Source organism: Panicum virgatum, chromosome 2K (assembly GCF_016808335.1).
Source record: "Panicum virgatum strain AP13 chromosome 2K, P.virgatum_v5, whole genome shotgun sequence".
NCBI classification, from domain to species: domain Eukaryota; kingdom Viridiplantae; phylum Streptophyta; class Magnoliopsida; order Poales; family Poaceae; genus Panicum; species Panicum virgatum.
In genome coordinates this window covers 13,618,329-13,634,500 of record NC_053137.1, presented here as the reverse complement: position 1 = coordinate 13,634,500, position 16,172 = coordinate 13,618,329, and the positions used below count along the sequence as shown (strand labels likewise).

Here is a 16,172-nt window from a genome sequence, read left to right as displayed (position 1 = left end):
ATATTTATAATATTTGATTGCTTGTAATTATGTTATTATTTTTTAATAACTAAGCTTCAATTAGAGTAATGTAGATATGTTACATTTTTACAAAAGTTGTGGTACTAATTTCATATTTTTATGATTTAAAATGAATTAGTTTTGATATTTAGATCTAATTAGAATTTTCTAATTTAAAAAATACAAAAGTACCTTTGAAACCACCAAAGGGTAAAATTTGTCTAGTTTTAATAGTTGGCTGGCTTCCGTTATCCAATTTTGTAGCCTACACAAGTCCAAGTTCACCTTCCAGCTAAGCATATCAGGTTTACACGTTCAGGGATTTGAAGTATCGCCAGGGAAACCAACTTATCCCATTGGGTACCCCAATAGTATGTTATATACAATACAGTGATGAAAGTTGCAACTATGTATTGCTCTTTTAGTTTACATTATTCCTTACTACAGTTGAGAATTTTGATTCCTAGGGCAAAAGCCTCCATCTCCTTCCAAAAGTTTAGACATATTATGTCTGTATTCATTACACACAAGTTTCAAATATGAGGTGTGAATACGTGATTTGTGCTGTTTCAGCAGCCTATTAATATTTACTGCATCAATCTACTAGATTAAATCTTGAGCACCAGATCAATTATGCAATTGGACCATAATCAATCTAAAATTCTCTGACATAGGCAAGAGATGAGTAAACTTGATGAAATTAAAAAAAAATGCAAACTATCTTATTTTCTTGTTCTTCATAACATTACAAAACTCGTCTGTCAGACACTCTCCACAAAGTATTATAGCTTATCAACAAAAGAATGCATATCAACACAAGTAACTTTCTGATAAACAATATCCCCTTGGTCCGTACTAGACGTAAATAGCGCCACCTCCTTATAACTTAACAGACAATTGGTGGCTGTGGCATTTTTAACAGGCAATTGGTGGCTGTGGCATTGTCATATTCTCAAAAACACGACTCGTGGTATTTCTCTGTTTCTACAACCTTCCACGTTCCTAGCAGTTGATGCCACATGTTTTGAGTATCTGGGCCAGTTACACGGGTGGTGAACGGATCGATGCGAACCCACAGCAAGGAGAAGATAGAAGCAAGAAGAATCGCCCAGACGACCACAATGGTTGGGGTGCGGTTTTGCCTGCCCATGAGACCCTTCAGGAATGGGTACAAGTGAACGATCACCCAGAAGGTGAAGAAGAGCTTGCCAAAGAGCGGCCCCCATGATTGGTAACCGCTGTTGATAGCGTAGGAGGTACCAGCAACAACACCGACCAGGTTGATGATCAAGATGGTTGTTGGTGGGATGAGAAGAGTTGTCCACTTGAACATGTAGAGCTCCGCGAAGTCACCATCTTCATCAGAGGCCTTTGATGTGACAGTAAAGTTGGTGTCGATACCAGCAAGCACCTTGAGAAGACCCTGGAATACGGCGAAAAGATGGGCAGAGATACCTCCAATAACCCAGAATTGTTCATTCCTCCACCACTCATCAATGCCAACACCACTCCACCTCATCTCGAGGATACCAGTGGCAAAAATTGAAAGAAAGAGAGAGATGAACCAAATACTAGTGATGTTGCTAATCTGCATTCCAAAATAGATTCAGTCAGCATTTTGTTCCATGCTCCTTGTAATAAAGATTTTTTTATGTAACCGATGCTTACGGATGGCATGATGAACTTCCCAGTGAGCAGACAGATGGCAGGCAGAACACAGTATATGAGAAGTGGGATAGACGTGAGTGGGTAAATGGTGGTGTTGATGTAAGCAAATCTCTCCAAGAACTTCAGGCGTCCTCCATAGCCATACCATAAGGGGCAATGCCGGCTGAAAAGAATTTCCACAGAACCAAGAGCCCACCGGAACACTTGGTTCAGACGGTCTGAAAGATTGATGGGAGCAGATCCCTTGAAAGCTGGCCGCTTAGGCATGCAGTAAATTGACCGCCAGCCTCGTGCATGCATCCTGAATCCAGTAAGAATATCTTCTGTCACAGAACCATAGATCCACCCAATCTGCAATTTGAAACAGACTTGTTACCGTTAACAAAGAAAATAGTCTTAGGTGCTAACTTCTACACATGGTTATCATTTATCAAATTGCAATGACATTAGAAGAAAATGTGTGCTGTGAACTAAGGGTTCACATTCTTGTGCTCAGGGTTGCACATTACTTCAGTTGCCTGTTACTTGTATATCCCCCCCCCCCCCCACCTCCCAAATGTTTCCATAAGAAAAATGAAAATACTGTTGATGTGAGGATTGTTAGTTTACCTCAGTTCCCCATTCAGTCTTATCCTCATAGCCACAACTTATGACATGAATAGCTTCTTTCAGAAGAGATTCTGGAGTTGCAGACTGAGGAACACCACCATATTCCATCAGTGTGGAGGCAACAAAAGCTGCAGATTGGCCAAATCTCTTCTCCAAGCTCATTTGAGACATAAGAAGTGATTTCTCATCATCAAATCCAGCACCTGCAATATCAAATAAATGCCAACATGCATACATATTTAAAAAAACCAAAAATATACAAGAAAAAACAGCATGCAACAAAAAGGTGCACATTTGAGAAATTAAAAAATAGTCTTAGCCATCGATATCTGAAAACATAAAGGTGTACCTTCAACTCCCTCCTCTATATCTTCAAGATTGAATACTGGCACGGAACTGTCCACATGCTTCTTTGACTTTTTCTTGTCTGAGCCCTTCTTGGATTTGCTTGCCTTCTTCCTGCCACCACATAGTGATGACAAGAAACCACCCTTCTTCTTTTGCTTAATTGGGGGCTCATAACCATATAGAGCTGTTCTGTTGAAAACACAACCAGTTCCCACATAAACTGGTCCTTGAATGCCATCAAGACCCCTCAAGTTAATCTGTGGGAAACCAAAACGACCAAGAAATTTAGTTAGAAACTTTAAAACTTGTGCACGCAATAGTCTAGATGTTGATGGAGAATACTACTACACTATTGAGGCTTACATCGAAAAACACGGTGTTCCTGTTGGCATATCGATCGTTCCTATCAATACCATCGAACCTTTGTGGAAACTGAACATAGCAGACACTCCTTCCTAGGTTAGGATCCATAAGGAAGCACATAGCTTCCCTGAGAGCCTTGCTGTTGTTGATGTAGTGATCACAGTCAAGATTCAACATGTATTGTCCATTGGTAAGCACGGCAGACACACGAACCTATGGAATAGAGAGAGCTGCCATCAGAACCAACATATGGAATTGAAGTTGATAATTTTGAACTTTGTAATATATAACTACTTACAAGAGCATTCATGGCACCAGCTTTCTTGTGATGTTGGAATCCAGGACGCTTCTCACGAGAAACATAGACCAAACGGGGAAGCTCATTGCCCTCAGTATCAAGGCCACCACTGTGACCAAGGAAAACCTGAGTATGATCAAAAAGAGTTAGCAAAGAAAATTCATTTCAAGAGAAAAGTAAAGGAAAAACACAGATGTTATCAGGCACATCAGCAGTCAGTTGAGTAACAGATGTTTAATTCTGTATTAGAAATATGCTAACCTGAATCATTCCAGGATGGTCCCTGGTATTGTTTCCTGGCCATGGTGTGCCATCTTGCATGATCCATCCTTCCTCAGGAACTTTCTGTGCCTTAGCAACAAGGCCATTTATCCTAACTTTAAATTCTTCATATTCTCTCTGCAACGAATTTTCGGTTAACAGGTGCTAGTATTGGATTGCAACATAGAAATCAATATCTAGGTGTTCACAAAGAATACAAACCTTCATGGCACGGCGGTCTTTAACAAATGAAGGGTGGACTTTGTCCTTCAAGTAATCAATTTTCTGGCTGAAGTACCATTGAGGAGCTCTAGGCTCAATGTTGTACTTCTTAACAAACGGTACCCATTTTCTAGCAAATTCTGAAGTCTCAGCTAGTGCATCAAATGTCAGCATTGCAGCTCCATCGTCAGATACATAGCAAGAGACCTTATCGACAGGGTAATCCACAGCAAGAATTGATAGAACAGTATTGGCAGTGACAAGAGGCGGCTCCTTCAGTGGGTCGACTGTACTGACAAAGATGTCAACAGCAGCCAACTGAGATGGCTCACCTTCACGGTCATACCTGTTAGATGAAATGGAGCCCAAACATTAGTGATATGAACAAATTTAGTTTGTGTTTAGACATACACCAGAACTGTGAAAGAGATCACCTTAATGCCAATCTATCAAGGTAAGTCTCACGGTTGATTGGAAACCACTTTGGGAACTGATCTAATATCCAGGAAAGAGCAAACCAAATCTCACATATAACAGATAGAAGCCATAACGGGTATGCATTGCGCACAGGATTTGTGATACGATAGTGCAGGAAGATGCTTAGAACAACCAATCGCAGCACAATGACCATTCTGTAAGGATTGATCCTGGAGGAAGGAATTGGCACTTTTCTGGATAGAGGCTGTCGAGTTTCATCGTTCCTGCAATTCAGATGGCACAAAATTAGTGTTCAAAGATATATCGAAGAAAACATAGCAAGAAATGGTTGGATAATTTGTTCTCTAGACATTTTCCTGAGACGACACATTACAATATTTACCCATCATTACAATGCTTTAAGCATGATAGGTTTTTGAATTTATGTAGATTTAACAAACTTTTGAGATATAGTACTCCCCATTCTGAGCCAAGGTCCATTCAGTTTGATTGTGTATCCATCTTGACGAAAAGAACAAGTTATGTGACCTTCCATAAATTCTAAACAGGTCCATACTTTTTGGAACATAAAGGCAAGCCCCCAAATTATTGCACTAATGTACAGAGTGAAAATAACTCAATTTTTTTATATACCCCTTTTTTGTATGTAACTCCATACTAATTATGAAACACAATTTAGTACCAAACATATGATCCTGTAAAACATGAATGTGCTATGGATAGTGTTGGGACTCACAGTAAGGCATCTTCCATGTTGTAATCAGTAGATGCATCAATGTCACCAACACCCCGACCCTCGGAGGGAGCAATGCTGGTGCCATTAGTCATGGGAATTGTTCCTTTATCCTGCTTCATTTTCCAGCCATCAACTCTCTCTTTCCAGGCAACATTCCCAATGCTACCAGAGAACTCCCGTGACGGATTTGCTGGCAAGGAGCAATAAACAATCATCAGATCTTGACATTAGACATCTGCTACAAACTGAAACATAAGACTGAAGAGACCATAGTGAGAAATAAACATACGTGAATGATTCACATAGGGAAACGGAGCGCGCTTGCCAATGTTCCCAGTAGGGGACATCATATGATGATCAGGGGAAGCTCCAGGAATTTCTCCCGAGATCTGCAAGTCAAAATAAAGAAAGTAAGGACTAGCACATATACAATTTTGAGCACAATGTGTCAAAAATCGTGGAACCAACCTGGCTGTTTGTGACCGACGGGATGTATCCTCGAGGGATCTCACCACTGTCATACTTGGAGAGCCCGATCTCGCCACTGTCATACTTGGGGCGGCCAACATCCCCGCTGCCCCCAGCATTCATGCGCCAGCTGCGCATTCTGTCAGCAATCTTCTGCTTCTGGTCATTATTGCCAGATGCAGGGTAGTTGAAGTCACTTGCGTCATCGGCATCGGTATCATCGCCTTCCTCCCCACGGATCGCTGGGCTACCTGAAGGATTCATTCAAAGTTCAGCACAGACTTAACAAAATGCGTGTTATGGTCGGTCAAGTCTACGAACGCAGGAGGCGCGTCGCTAGTGGCTAGATGCAGCGTGCATGGCGCGCTGCGTTGTGGGCGTTTGTTGCTCGCGCTTGTTACTCGTTCCCTAGATTCTAGGAGTTGCTATGCCTCAAGTTTGTTAAGATATTTTGTATAAGAACCATCATCCAAGTAATGAGCAGATCAGCCAGAGATAGAGTTTATCTCTTTCTCCCTGGCGTCTTGCGCCTGCACACCACGTTCCAGCAGTCTCGCCGCCGGCCGCCAGGATGGCGTCGAGCGCTCGCTCCCGCCGCGCGCCTAAACCACGTCCACCTCCCAGCCATTCGTACTTCCTCCATAACACCCACAACACTCTGGTATCAGGAATGTCGGACATCGTTCCTGGTGTCTCCACCGCGCCGTCCCTGCCCATGTCCATCGCACCAACCACTTCCGCCGCGCCGACCACCGCCATCTCCACAGCGTCCGCTCCCCCGGCTACGGCCGCGGAGTCGAGCGCCCTCGACACCCTGACGACGGCCATCTACGAGCTCCATCGCCAGATGGGATCCTTCGCAACTCGTTTGTCGTCCATGGAAGGTCGCGGGTCCCCATCTGCCGCGGGATCTTCGTTTGCACCCCAGCCTTCGCCGTTCAGAATGCCGGGATACGGCACGCCACCGCAGCTAGTACCTTCCACGGCGTCGACCATCGTGCATACCACCGCTGCCTCCCATCCACTACCCATCCACCAGATAAACTTTCCACACTCGCCCTCGCCGATCCCGAACTTGAACGGGCCGCCGCACACGCTTCCGTCGCCGACGCCGCCGTTTGAAGCCATGGAGACCGCCGATGATCTGGAGGTGCCGCGCTTCCACAAGCTCACGTTCCCGACGTTCGACGGCAAGACCGACCCCTTGGGGTGGTTGAACAAGTGCGAGCAATTCTTCCGCAGTCAGCACACCCGTGAGAACACTAAGGTTTGGCTCGCCTCGTTCCATTTGACGGATGGCGCCCAGCAGTGGTACGACATGCTCGAGCGCGATGCGGGAGGTGTCCACAACATTCCGTGGCCGACCTTTCGCACTCTATGCCAGCAGCGCTTTGGGCCGGCCCTAGGAACAAACCACCTCTCCGACCTGGCGCGCCTCCCGTTTCCGGGCACCGTCGACGGCTTCATCGACGCGTTCCAGCAGCGCTTGGCTCACGCCGGGTCCCTCACCCAGGAACAACAAGTGCAGCTATTCTCCGGGGGCCTCCCAGACCACATCAGGGTCGACGTGGAGCTGCAGATGCCACAGGACCTCCAGCGCGCCATGTGCCTAGCGCGCGCATATGAGCGTCGTGCCGCGGCCGCGGTCACCGCTCCGGCGTCCCGGCCTCCGCGCGTTCCGGCCCGCCCTCACCATCCGGCCGCGGGCGCAAACCCGGCACCCCCTTCTGCTGCCACCGCGGCGCCGGCGCCCGTGCCGTCGCCCCCACCCCGGCCGTTCCGTCGCCTCACGCCAATGGAGATGGCGGACCGCCGGCGTCAAGGCCTGTGCTATAACTGCGATGAGCAGTACCCGCGCGGCCACAAGTGTCAGCGCCTCTTCTACCTCGAAGTCTCGGACTTCGTTGACGACGACGAGCCCCCGCAAGACGCCACCCCGACTGCGCCAGAGGAGCCCCTAATTTCGTTGCACGCCATTGCCGGGATCCACACCGCGAACACGATGCGTGTGCGTGTCGGTGGGCAACTACGTGATGACGGCACTCCTGGACACCGGCTCGACCCACAACTTCATCAGCCCCGCAGCGGCCGTGCGGGCGGGTCTCTGCTTTGGCGACAGTGCGGGCATGACCGTGATCGTGGCCAACGGCGACCGAGTGCCGTGCGCCGGCCTTGCGCGCGACGTCGACATCCGGATCATTGACGAGCACTTCTCCATCGACTGCTACACCATTCCGTTGGATTGCTACGACATGGTCCTTGGCGTTCGTTGGCTGCGAACTCTGGGACCCATCCTATGGGACTTTGACGACATGTGCTTGGCATTCTGGCGCCGCGGCCGTCGCGTCCTCTGGCACGGACTGGACTCGTCCTGGACGGCCCCAGCGGCCGCCAGTCGCCTCCATGGCGTTCGCGCTGCCGAGCCGGATCTCCTGGCGCTTCTACTCGACGACTACAATGACCTCTTCGCCGAGCCGACGGGTCTACCGCCGCCGCGACACTGTGATCACCAGATACATCTCGTTCCTGGTACTCCTCCGGTGTCCGTTCGGCCATATCGCGACCCGCAGCTCCAGAAGGATGAACTGGAGAAGCAATGCGCCGCCATGCTCGCTCAAGGCATCATCCGACCGAGCGTGTCTCCATTCTCAGCTCTTGTTCTCCTGGTCAAGAAGCAGGACGGCTCGTGGCGCTTTTGCGTGGACTATCGCGCGCTCAATGACCGAACAGTCAAGGACAAATTTCCCATTCCGGTCGTGGAAGAACTCATTGATGAACTCCATGGCGCTCGCTTCTTCACGAAGCTGGATCTCCGCGCTGGTTACCATCAAGTGCGCGTGCACCCGGCCGACATCGAGAAGACGGCCTTCAGAACACACCAAGGCCATTTTGAGTTTTTGGTCATGCCGTTCGGCTTGTCCAATGCCCCGGCGACGTTCCAGCGCCTCATGAACACCGTGCTGCATCCGTTCCTCAGGAGGTGCGTTCTAGTCTTTTTTGACGACATTCTAATCTATAGCCGTTCCTGGAGTGAACACCTGCAGCACCTGCGCGCCGTTTTCGACACGCTGCGGTCACACCACCTCAAGGTGAAGCGCTCCAAGTGCGCCTTCGCAACTTCGTCAGTGGCCTATCTCGGCCACGTGATCTCGACTGACGGTGTGGCCATGGATGGCGACAAGGTGGCCGCGGTGGCCGCCTGGCCGCAGCCGCGCTCCGTCCGCTCCCTGCGCAGCTTCCTGGGCTTGGCCGGCTACTACCGGCGCTTCATCAAGGACTTCGGCAACCTGGCGGCGCCGCTAACGCAGCTCCTCAAGGACGCATTTCTGTGGACCGACGCAGCCGCGACCGCATTCGACGCCCTCAAGCGCGCGCTGTCCACGGCGCTGGTTCTGCACATGCCGGACTTCGCCCAGTCGTTCATGGTCGACTGCGATGCTTCGGGCACGGGGTTCGGTGCGGTACTACATCAAGGCGCCGGTCCCCTGGCCTTCTACAGCAAGCCGTTCGCACCGCGCCACCTCAAGATTGCGGCCTACGAGCGTGAACTTATCGGCCTGGTCCAGGCCGTCCGCCATTGGAGGCCCTACTTGTGGGGCAGGCCGTTTGTCGTCTGTACTGATCACTACGCCCTCAAGTTCATGCTAGATCAACGCCTATCTACGGTCCCGCAGCACCAATGGATCAGCAAACTTTTCGGTTTCGACTTCTCCGTCGAGTACCAACCCGGGCGCATGAACACCGTCGCCGACGCCCTTTCCAGGATGGAGGTTGGCCAGCCCGAGCTCGCGGCGCTCTCGGGTCCGACGTTCAGCTTCTACAACGACCTTCGCGCCGAGCTGCAGAATGACGTCGACCTGCGCTGCCTCCGCGACACCATCACGGAGACCCGTGGCGCCCCATGGCGAGTCGACGAGGGCCTCATCCTCTGCGGCCGACGCGTCTTCATCCCAGCGACGTCGACCGCGCTGGCCACTGTGCTCCAAATCGCCCACACCAACGCTCATGAGGGCATTCAGAAGACGCTGCACCGACTCCGTGCAGACTTCGTCGTCGACGGCGACCACCGGCTGGCCCATGAGTTATGTCCGGGCCTGCGCTATCTGCCAGCGCAACAAGACAGAATCGTTACATCCTGCTGGCCTCCTACAACCACTCGACGTCCCAGCGCTGGTGTGGTCGGACATCTCCATGGACTTCGTGGAAGGCCTCCCCAAGGTACATGGCAAGAGCGTCATCCTCACCATCGTGGATCGCCTGTCCAAGTATGCCCATTTCATCGCCCTCGGCCACCCTTACACGGCTGCTTCAATGGCACGGGCTTTCTTCTCCGAGGTGGTGCGCCTCCATGGGTTTCCCTCCTCGATCGTCAGTGATCGTGATCCGGTGTTCATGGGTCATGTGTGGCGCGATCTGTTCAAGTGCGCCGGCGTCCAGCTGCGGATGAGCACGGCCTTCCACCCGCAGACCGATGGGCAGTCGAGGCTGTCAACAAGACGATCGCCATGTACCTTGGGCGGAGTTATGCTACAACACCACCTACCACTCCGCGCTGCGTACGACTCCGTTCCAGGTGGTCTACGGCCGTCCGCCTCCGGCGCTTCTTCAGTACACGACGCACTCGGCGCAGAATTCGACGGTGGACACGCTCCTGCAGGACCGCGACGCCTTCATCACCGAGGTCCGGGAACGCCTACAGCAAGCACAGGAGTACGCCAAGCGCCACTACGACGCCAACCACCGGGACCTGACTTTCGACATCGGGGACTGGGTGTGGCTTCGGCTGCTCCATCGGCCGGCTCAGTCACTCGTTCCGGGACGCCGGAGCAAGCTTAGCCCGCACTATGCCGGTCCGTACCAGGTACTGGAACGTGTGGGCGCTGTGGCGTATCATCTTCGACTGCCGAAGGGGGCGCGCATACACGACGTGTTCCATGTTGGTGTTCTGAAGCCCTTCCATGGAACCCCGCCTACATCGACTCCGGCTCTTCCTCCTCTGCAGCATGGTCGTCCTCTTCAAGCGCCGGAGAAGGTGCTGCGCTCCAAGCTTCGCCGTGGCGTGTGGTTCATCCTCGTTCAGTGGACAAGTCTGCCGTCGGCTGAGGCTACGTGGGAGCCATTGGCGGCCTTCCGTGAAGCGCATCCTACGTTCCAACTCGAGGACGAGCTGTTTGTCGACGGCGGGAGAGATGTTATGGTCGGTCAAGTCTACGAACGCAGGAGGCGCGTCGCTAGTGGCTAGATGCAGCGTGCATGGCGCGCTGCGTTGTGGGCGTTTGTTGCTCGCGTTTGTTACTCGTTCCCTAGATTCTAGGAGTTGCTATGCCTCAAGTTTGTTAAGATATTTTGTATAAGAACCATCATCCAAGTAATGAGCAGATCAGCCAGAGATAGAGTTTATCTCTTTCTCCCTGGCGTCTTGCGCCTGCACACCACGTTCCAGCAGTCTCGCCGCCGGCCGCCAGGACGGCGTCGAGCGCTCGCTCCCGCCGCGCGCCTAAACCACGTCCACCTCCCAGCCATTCCTACTTCCTCCGTAACACCCACAACAATGCGCCTATCAATCTTGCGATTCTTGACCAAAAATCTGGGGGAAAATTGGATGCATACCATCAAAAGGTTGCATGTTTGGCAATATACCATTAAAAGATTGCTTCTTTGCTATATAGCACTGAAAGGTCACACGTTATTGGTTTCTAGCACTTCAGTTACCTTCGCTAACGTCCCCGTTGTATTTCCGTTCTTGAGTCGTCTTCTTCAAAGCCTCCCATGCACGAAGAACATGAGCACGCAGCAAGCAAGGATGGCGTCGAACTTGGGGCATACACGTGTACATGGGGAGGGGCGTAGGAGCATGCCTGGCACTCGCCGCTGCCTGCCCGGGAGGCGAAGGCCACCGGGGCAGCGGGGCCCATCTCGGGGAGGACATGAGCAAGGCGAGAAGGATCCAGCGGTCTCCCTGCTGACGGCGACCTTGGCAGCTGTCCGCGTACGGCGCGTGCTCAGAGAGGAGCGGCCGCCTCGCGCTGACGGTGACGCGAAGGACCTCGGCACAGATGAGCCCGCGGCGAGTTGCGCAGCGCTCAGGGGCACAGCGAACAACGAGCGGGCAGGAGCGCGGCGGGCGGAGGGCAGGGGAGCCGCGAGCGGGTCGATGCCGGCGGATGGCGGCATATTGGTGAAGGCGCCAAGGTCGACGAGCGCGGCGAGGAGCAGCCGCCTCACACCGATGCGGCCGCGATGGAGCTCGAGGTGGCGGGACTCGATTCGGCAGCGGACGGGCCCGACACAGGCAGCAGCAGGGCAGCCGCTCACCGGGGCCTCGTTGTGGCAGTGGCGGCAGGGGAACACCTGCTTGCAGCACGGTGCCACGATCTTACACCTCCGCCGGTAATGCTCGCACCTGGATAAACATCACAAATTCCTCCCCATGAGAATATGCCCAGCAAACTAAACCAGCCACGGATCGGGGAAACTCCAGAGGACCCAATCCACTGAGCAAATTCAAGCGGGCGCACAACACCGAGCAATTCGGCCCCGGGAGGACCGAATTAGATTCCGTCGGAGTCAAGGAAAATGGGAAGTGGAGGAAGACGAAGGCGACGCTAATCAAGGCGCTCGCGGGCTCACTCGTGCTCCATCTTGCCGATGTCGCAGCGGTCGACCTCCCCGCCGCAGACTGCGTCGACCTCGGCGGCGTCGTTGTCGCTGAGGAAGTGCCCTCCCCCCATCTCCGGCGGCAGCGGTTGGGATGGAGAGGAGCAGGTGGAACGGATGGCGTTAGCAAAGTTAACAGAAATGCTACAAATCTCAATGTTGTGATCTTTCCATGGTATATAGCAAAGAAACGATCTTTTAATGGTACATTGCCAAACATGCAATCTTTTGATGGTATGCATCCAATTTTCCCAAAATCTGGAATGTCACATCATATGCTACTCCCGTAGCAATTTTTTTCCTCCCTAACTACAATCCAACAGAATTCACACAAAGACAAGACTGGGCCTTGCTACAAGCTAAAATAGGATCCAGTGATAGCGACAGAGCCAGTATGCCCACCCTGACGAAAAGCGCCACGAGATGAGATCCACCAGAACTAAAAACAACCCCCATTTTTGTTCTTCTTGATCAAAGATCCAAACTTTCCGAGCTGAGTTGCTCCGGAATTGGGATCAGGTGAAGCTGGACGAAACAAATGGGAGTGGAGAAGAGGCTGTAAAAATTTACCCTTGTGGCGCTTGTACTTGGTCTTGCACTGCGGGCACGACTGGGTGCCGTCCTTGCGCTCGTACTCGTAGCAGGGGCGGCAGACGGGGAAGCCGCAGACGTCGCAGGCGGCGAAGACGTCCCCCTCCGCGGTGGTGCCCACGCCGTCGCCGCAGATCTGGCACACCTGCCCGCCGCCGCGCCTCCCCGACTTCTGCGCACAAGCAAACACGCAGCAGACCAAAAGATTCAGTCTCTCTCCCAAGATCCACCTCCCCGCCGGCGCACGTAATGCAGCCGGGATCGATCCCCCGATCCACTCACCACGGCCTCCGTGTCGCCCTCCATGGCGCGCGAGCTCGGCTCGCCAAGAACCGACGAGGAGCCTGGCCCAGGGCAGCAGCCGGAGCCGGCGCCGGCGCAAGATCCGAGCAGGTGCTGGCACGGATCAGCACCGCATCACCCGCTGCAAGAGAGCGCGTGCTGCTACTAGTAGCGGCAGTGGGGCGGGGGCCGGGCTTAACTACGCGAGGCAGGCAGGCAGCCAAGGAGGGGGGAAAAGGACAGGGCACCGCACCGATGGCGGAAGCCGCGGCAACGTGAGTTGGTTCTGCTGTCGCTGTCGCCGCGGGGGATTATTGTAACGGCGGGGCGATTTTGATTAGAGTTAATTTGCGTGCGTTCGGTGAGCTCGGGCGCTCGGGATTTGGGGATTGTTTATTGCCGAGTTGAGGTGAGGGTGGGGTGGAGCGTGCAAATTAACTCTAATCAAAATCTCCCCGGACCGCGCGCGTAGGCTCTGATCGCTGCTGCATGATTGTTTAGTTTGCGCTACTGCCGACAATAGATTTAAATGATGATACTATACAGGTTCAAGTTTGGACTAGAATCATTGCAACTTTTCAATTGGTGTTCTTCACTTCTTTGCAAACATAATGTCAGGTTATGGCCTATAGGACAATCATCCATAAGATGGCCTATAGGACAATCATCCATAAGATGGCAGCGAAAAGAGGATGCATATGCCAAAAGACATCAAGCTTACTCGGTATTCTCTGCTGAGGGTGCTGATTGAATTGTTGCTGCAGAGGTTTGGGCGAATTTCCACAAGGGTTTGATATATTCATATATGCTTCTGGTGCTGAAGTCCTGTTTGTTAGCTGCATGTTTGACCCGTGCAATCCTATTCCACCATTCATGTGCCCATCTGATAGACCATATGCAGACGAGTTATCCAGCATGCTTGAATGTATCCCAGAATTACTGTGGCCCCCAATGTGCTGAATTTGATTGCTATTTTGGTTGCTAGAAAATTGCTTCTGGTGCTGCATATGTGATGCCACAGCTGACTCACCATTGAAATATCCAGTTCCATTTGAATAGTCAGGATTGGCAGGTACATTCTGTTGATTGCTGAATCCTGGAGTTGGGATCATATGAGGTAGTTGTCGCTGAACACCAACTGAACCCATTGTTGATTGGATGCTATTTGGGGTAGAATTTTGTGCAATGGTGTTATTTAAATGCTGGTACCCGTTAGACATCGAACCTGCACAGAGGAATAAGATTGAGCAGCGGAATATAAATAGACTAGCAGAAAAAAAAAACTAAGAATATATGGTGGGCCAGTTAGGCACTGCATAAGCTTCTGCTTCCTGGCTTCTTTCTAAAGTGATCAAATCTACTTCCTGACAATACAGAATAAAAAGGCATGCTCCTGGTTTACAGATGTAGCCAACAGATATATTTTTAGTATAAGGCATATAAGCGAGAGCCTCAAAGAGGTGTGCCCTTTTTAGCATGCAGAGCTAGACCATGGCTAGAGGAGGGCTTCAGGTAATGGAAACCACAGGCCAAAGAATTTGGAAGTAAAATTATATGCACCTGGCATCGAGGCACCCATGTTGGCATTCTGAGGAACCATGCTTGAACCAGATGATGAAAGAGTATTGTTGTCTGTGACATAAGGAATCCTAGAATTTCCACTGGAGCTTTGCGTCATACCAGGTGTTGGAATCATCGTGCCATAGCCAGAGGAAGATGCTATTTGCCTTGACACTTGTGGGTTTTGTTGATTTTGCTGGTTCTGAGCACTCAGGGTCTTAATAGCAAACTGCAATTGTGGCTCAACCGGTCCCTTCATCATATTGTAGTAGTCATTCTGTTCAAACAATACCAGGATTAAAAAAAATCAAAATCATGAAACAGAAAGATTTACTTTTTGTCCCCCAAAAAGTAAGTGATTGCTATTAGACCAGAGCATCGCAAAAGCAAAGGGAAAGCGATAGCAGTACCCTGTTTGGGAATTTCCTATACAAGATCTCCTCAAGCCGCTTTGCAAGTTCCGGCAACCGCTTCCGCCACTCAGCCGATGATTGTTTCCTTCCTATATACTCGAATCTGCCGATTTAAGAATAGTCAAAAAGATCAGTGCTATACCTGGTTCAAAAGGTTTGGGGGCTTGAGGAAGGGATTCAACTAATCTCAAAATGTAAAGGGAAGCCAATAACATAAGTAATGCATCCATTGTCTCCTTCATAATTATTGAAAGGATATAACATTAGCTGTACAAAGATTAATTGGCAATATTTATTGCCAGAGCATCTTAACATTCTGGATTTGCTGCTAAGTGTCAAGACTCAGGATATGCCGCCCTTCTGCCAGCCGAGACTCACTAACTCAGTACAATCAATACCCTGGCTACAAGAATAGTCTACTTCAGTCAAGTCAACAGCAATAAACACTTACATCTTTTCGCGCATAGCGGTCCGAAGCATCACAAACTGCTGGTCCGCCGCCATATCCTGCATCGGCTGGTGCTGCTGGAGCCCGTCGGCACCGCCAACACCAAGACCGCTGTTGGCAACCTGATTCATCTGAGCTGCCTGCCCAGACATCTGCCCGGACAGGTGGGCAGCCTGCCCCACATTCATCTTCGCCGCTGGAAAAGCCTCAGGTCATCCTGCGCAGAGCCACTGGATGCAGCGGACCCAGATGAGCAAGTGTGTGAAAACAAAAGGATTCAAAGGAGCAAACTTTTTTTCAGCACACACCGCAATAGCAAGAAAGGATCTATCTTGCGCTGAATCCGAGCTAGAATGCCTCCCAATTGAGCAGAAACAGCACTGTACCAGCGGTGTCATGTATCAGCGCAGCAAGCGAGCGCCGGCGCCCACGCGGGGGCAGCCCGCGACAACCATGCAGCAGCGATCAGAGCCTGCGCGCGCGGTCCGGGGCCCAGGGGCGTGGAGCCGGGCCCGCGAATTGGAGGACCCCTGGGGTCGGCCCGCCCGAAACCCTAGAATCCCGGCGGGGCCACGCGGGGGGGCGGCCGGACGAGGCAGCCGGCAACTGCGACGATTCGGCACCGGGATGGCCGTACGGCGGCAAGCGGCGACCGGCGGCGGGGGCCGGGGTGGCGGGGTTCGCGGATTCGGAGGAGCTCGGGGATTTGGGGGAAAATTGTCGGGGGCGAGCAACGCGGGGAAGGGGAGGGGGGGAGGTGGCGTCGACCAATCGAGGATCTGAGCGGATTCGGGCGCGACGGGTCGCTGC

General features: G+C 51.8%; 1 protein-coding gene across 3 annotated transcripts; it reads right to left on the bottom strand.

The window, feature by feature from the left end:
- Positions 1-682: 682 nt before the first annotated feature.
- On the bottom strand, positions 683-16,172 carry LOC120667751 (probable cellulose synthase A catalytic subunit 8 [UDP-forming]). 3 transcript variants are annotated; one of them, XM_039947766.1, is made up of 18 exons: positions 15,671-16,165; positions 15,366-15,592; positions 14,912-15,017; positions 14,502-14,778; positions 13,972-14,166; positions 13,663-13,824; positions 5,412-5,662; positions 5,233-5,332; positions 4,944-5,133; positions 4,204-4,470; positions 3,770-4,115; positions 3,548-3,685; positions 3,287-3,412; positions 2,989-3,201; positions 2,627-2,882; positions 2,278-2,480; positions 1,669-2,019; positions 683-1,588 (listed from the first exon to the last, which is right to left on the bottom strand). In XM_039947766.1, exons 2-18 carry the CDS (start codon positions 15,548-15,550, stop codon positions 953-955), a joined length of 4,002 nt encoding a protein of 1,333 aa, XP_039803700.1. In that variant the 5' UTR covers positions 15,551-15,592; positions 15,671-16,165; the 3' UTR covers positions 683-952. The 3 variants fall into 3 exon arrangements, with proteins under 3 accessions (XP_039803700.1, XP_039803696.1, XP_039803706.1); XM_039947762.1 differs by having other exon boundaries at positions 13,663-14,166; positions 15,749-16,172; XM_039947772.1 differs by lacking the exons at positions 13,663-13,824; positions 13,972-14,166; positions 14,502-14,778; ... (1 more) ...; positions 15,366-15,592; positions 15,671-16,165 and adding exons at positions 12,639-12,831; positions 12,942-13,358.